General features: G+C 53.0%; 1 protein-coding gene across 2 annotated transcripts in view; it reads left to right on the plus strand.

The window, feature by feature from the left end:
• Positions 1–3672, plus strand: part of PIK3R2 (phosphoinositide-3-kinase regulatory subunit 2) — a 12383-nt gene extending 8711 nt beyond the window's left edge. For both annotated transcript variants that reach the window (XM_003796559.3, XM_023517196.1), the window contains exons 12-16: positions 933–1075; positions 1356–1532; positions 2671–2742; positions 2913–3083; positions 3306–3672. In XM_003796559.3, coding sequence (XP_003796607.1) covers positions 933–1075; positions 1356–1532; positions 2671–2742; positions 2913–3083; positions 3306–3513 — 771 coding nt within the window. In that variant the 3' untranslated portion in view covers positions 3514–3672. The remainder of the gene's footprint in view (positions 1–932; positions 1076–1355; positions 1533–2670; positions 2743–2912; positions 3084–3305) is intronic.
• Positions 3673–4311: the final 639 nt, after the last annotated feature.

Below are 4311 nucleotides of genomic sequence, written 5' to 3' on the forward strand. Positions count from 1 at the left end.
GGGCTGGGGATTCGAACCCGGCACCTTAGGTGTATGTGGCTGGCGCCTTAGCCACTTGAGCCACAGGCGCCGAGCCAGGACAGCATTTTCTAAAACAGGGAGCTATTGTCACTGAGGGAATATTAACAAGCTTCTTTTGCAAGTTAAAAGGGAACAGATTCAGATTGAACATCTTGTGTCCAGCCAGGAATTACTCAAACCCTCCGTAGTCCCTAAGGCAGGAGTCCTCAAACTTTTTAAACAGGGCCAGTTCACTGTCCCTCAGACCATTGGAGGGCTGGACTATGGGCCCCAGGATGAGTCAGCTGCTAAGCAGGACAGGCAGCGGCGGCAAAAACACCTGGTGGGCTGGATAGATGTCCTAGGCGGGCTGTATGTGGCTGGCGGGCCGTATGTGGCTGGCGGGCCATAGTTTGAGGACGCCTACCCTAAGGGTTTGCTTTCTATCCCCTTTCTCCTGATGGGTTGACCAAGGCTCTAAGTGGACTGGATGTCTGTTTAGGATCAGTTAGAAACATGGTGACCCAAGGAACTACTTAGGCCCTCATTAACAGTTCAGATTTTGTAGGAGGCTTTGAGAGGTTCTGTGAGATAATAGATAGGAAATACTTAGTACAATGTCTACCCCAGAAAAGAAGCTCTATGAACTGTAGCAATCAGATTTATCATTAATTCTCAGCAGTCTTAACAGATCTAGGTTTTTGTAGGTACCCACCGGAAGATGTAAAGGATGAGGGGAAGGGGTTTGCAGAGTAGGGTTTTAGAGGCTAAGTAGGAGTTCATTTGATGGAATAGGAGTTAGAAGAATGGTGCTCCCAGTAGAAGGAACACCTGAGCAGAGTCTCCATATCAGAGTTGGGATCTGCCTTCACCCCTCATGAGAGGCTTTTGAGGAGTCCCAAGAGATAACTAAGATGCACCCCCTCCTCCAGGAACTACAGATGAAGCGCACAGCAATTGAGGCCTTCAATGAGACCATCAAGATCTTTGAGGAGCAGGGCCAGACACAGGAGAAGTGCAGCAAGGAATATCTGGAGCGCTTCCGGCGTGAGGGTAATGAGAAGGAGATGCAGAGGTGAGTCTGGCTTCTCAACCCTGCCCTACCCCACCATGATTTGGTGCCATGCAAGCAAGGAAAGGAAGGAAATTGAAGGGGACAGCTAGGCTTCCCTTGTAGGGGAAGGGTAATCAGTTGTAATGGGCTTTGGAGGATGAATAAGAATTTGCCAGAAAGAGAGACCAAGGGAAATAGCATGTGCTCAGGCTTAGAAACTAGAAACACATAGTCTGGTACAAAGTAGGTCTCCAGGAAAATCCTGGAGCCATCTGAGGCCTCTGAGCCATCCCTCCCACAGGATCCTGCTGAACTCAGAACGGCTCAAGTCTCGCATTGCCGAGATCCATGAGAGCCGTACAAAGTTGGAGCAGCAGCTTCGAGCACAGGCCTCAGACAACCGGGAGATTGACAAGCGCATGAATAGCCTCAAGCCAGACCTTATGCAGCTGCGCAAGATCCGGGACCAGTACCTCGTGTGAGTGGCTGGCCTGTACTTGCCTGGGTGTCGTCCCCCTATAGCACTGGGGCACTTGGAGATCTCTGTCGGTATCTCATTCTCTGTTTCTCCACCAGATGGCCCTACCTTGCCCTCACATCCTTCATCTGTCCCCTTTCCTCTCAGTCAGGCGTGGAACTCTGTCACTCCTGGGCCCTACACAGGCTCCCCATGCATCAGCCTCAATGTTGCCAGGCATCTAGGAACTGGAAGCACCATTTTTGCAGGGATGGATTGGAAGCCTTCAACATAAATGCCTGCCATGCAGCCTGGCATCTGGGGTGGCTATGGCAGTCCCAGCCTGGGTTCAAATCCAACCTCCACCTGCTGACCTAGTGAGGACTTTAACAAGGGCCCCTCTGCCTCCCACCTAAGCCTCAGACATTCATGTATGCCATATGCTGGGTGTTGTGCTAAGCACTGTGTATAGTTTATTAACAGTTAATTTAGTCCCTTCTCAGTCTTTTACATATCACCCTAGGTAGGGTGCCATGGTATCATCATAGCTCATAGCAAACTTACACTCTTGGGCTCAAGTGATCTTCCTGCCTCAGCCTCCTGAGTAGCTGGGACTATAGGCAACCAATGCAATGACTAGCTAATTCTCCATTTTTAGTAGAGACAAGGTCTTTCTCTGGCTCAGGTTGGTCTTGAACCCCTGAGCTCAAGTAGTCCACCTCCCTCAGCCTCCCAGAGTGTTAGGATTATAGGTGTGAGCCACCATGCCCAGCTCCTCAATCTTTTAGACACTGAGGCATAGAGCAGACAGCAGCTATGTGCAAAGGCCAAAAGTGCTATGCGGCCCTCAGGACTGACCATCTGGTGATACTAAGGCCTCGCCTAGGCTGGTGCATTTTAGGGTTGGGAGGGACATTCTTAAGTGTTAACAGAGGCAATTAAATCAAGGTGGTTGTGTTCCCTAGCAGAGAGAGGGAAGCCAGCCTGGGTTCACACTATCCTAGGCCAGATCAAGGTTGCCCCCTTGTGGCAACCAGAGATGTTGTACCCAGAACCCGCTCTCCTAGGTCAGCCCTTGGCTCCTACCACACTGGATAGGCCTACTGTGGACTTGCTACCAGCAGAATGGCACAAGCCCACCTTTCCTTTTCCCTCTCAGATGGCTCACCCAGAAAGGTGCCCGGCAGAAGAAAATCAACGAGTGGTTGGGGATCAAAAACGAGACTGAGGAGTGAGTGATCACTTGGAGGGAGGGAGGTTTCCTAGAAGAGGGGGCCATTTGGGGTGGGTTTTGAAGAATGAATAGTTCACCAGGGAGGAAGAGTTGTCCGGGCTGTTGGAGAGGGAGAGCCTCAAATGCTGACGGGTAAGTGACCAGGCTCCCCACCACCTCCCCTACAGCCAGTACGCACTGATGGAGGATGAGGATGATCTCCCCCACCATGAGGAACGCACATGGTACGTGGGCAAGATCAACCGCACACAGGCAGAGGAAATGCTGAGTGGCAAGCGAGACGGCACCTTCCTCATCCGCGAGAGCAGCCAGCGGGGCTGTTATGCCTGCTCTGTGGTGTGAGTGCCTGGCAGTGGGGGTGGGAGGGGATCCCTACATTCCTTCTAGAGTTCTCTTTGAGCACCTACTCTGTGCTAGGCCTTGATAAGGCAACAAGGAAGAAGCCCCCAGCAATTGCCAGAGCAAGAAGGGATTGTAAGGACCAGGGGAGCAGACTGGACTGGAGCCAGGACAACCTAGTGGGAAGCCTGCCTGACCTCCCCTTTCATCTGCCCCCATAGGGTGGACGGTGACACCAAGCACTGCGTCATCTACCGTACGGCCACCGGCTTTGGCTTCGCAGAACCCTACAACCTGTATGGGTCATTGAAGGAGCTGGTGTTGCACTACCAACACGCCTCACTGGTGCAGCACAATGATGCGCTTACTGTCACCCTCGCTCACCCTGTGCGTGCTCCAGGCCCTGGCCCGCCACCTGCTGCCCGCTGAGCACCACTGAGAACCCAGTGCTGAGCAGAGCCACCCCTGGACTACAGGACAGACCAGCCACATCCAAGGGTCTCCATCTTGCTTGCTCTCTCTTCTTTGGGGTTCTCTCAGCATCTCTCTTTTTTTCTCTCTTTTTCTCCAAGCCTCTCTCCCTCTTTCTCTTCCTACCACTCTGTCTCTTTATTTCCATCTGTCTTTGTCTCTCTGTCTCCATGTTGGGGGTCTTACCTGTCCCCCTTCTCCTTGGGCATTGCCCTCCCTTTGGCTCTGGCCACCCTGACCCTCTGCCCTGCCCACCACAGGCCCCTGGGGTCCAGGAAGCCCCTCCTGGCTACACCTGCCATGTTTACAGAGGCCCCTGAGCTGTGCGGCCCCAGCCTGGGTGCCCCAATTTTTAAGCCATAGACCTGGGGTCAGGGCAGGAAGGAACTTCCCTCCGCTGCTTCCAAGAACCTTGGCCGTGACATTCGGGGCTGGGCGGGACCTGCCCCGATGGACCCCAACTTCCCCTCCAAACCCAGAAGTGAAACCTGCTGCCGACTTATCCCCATGATGGGGCAACTATGAGAAGTTCCCCCACCCTGCAGACAAATAATTAAAAATAAAGTTGTGAGCTGGCCCCAGCTCCCCAGGGAATCGCAGCCCACACCCCCTGCTGGTGCCGCCTCAGTGGCTGAGATGTGCGACACTGCCCACAGCGCCTCCAGTGGATGCAGATTTAGGGCTCCTCTTCGATCATGTTGGGTTTTGATTTTATTTTCCCTTCACTACAAAACCCTCTTTTCTCTTTTGGGACAA

Source organism: Otolemur garnettii, unplaced genomic scaffold (assembly GCF_000181295.1).
Source record: "Otolemur garnettii isolate 467f Iridium unplaced genomic scaffold, OtoGar3 scaffold00105, whole genome shotgun sequence".
NCBI classification, from domain to species: Eukaryota; Metazoa; Chordata; class Mammalia; order Primates; family Galagidae; genus Otolemur; species Otolemur garnettii.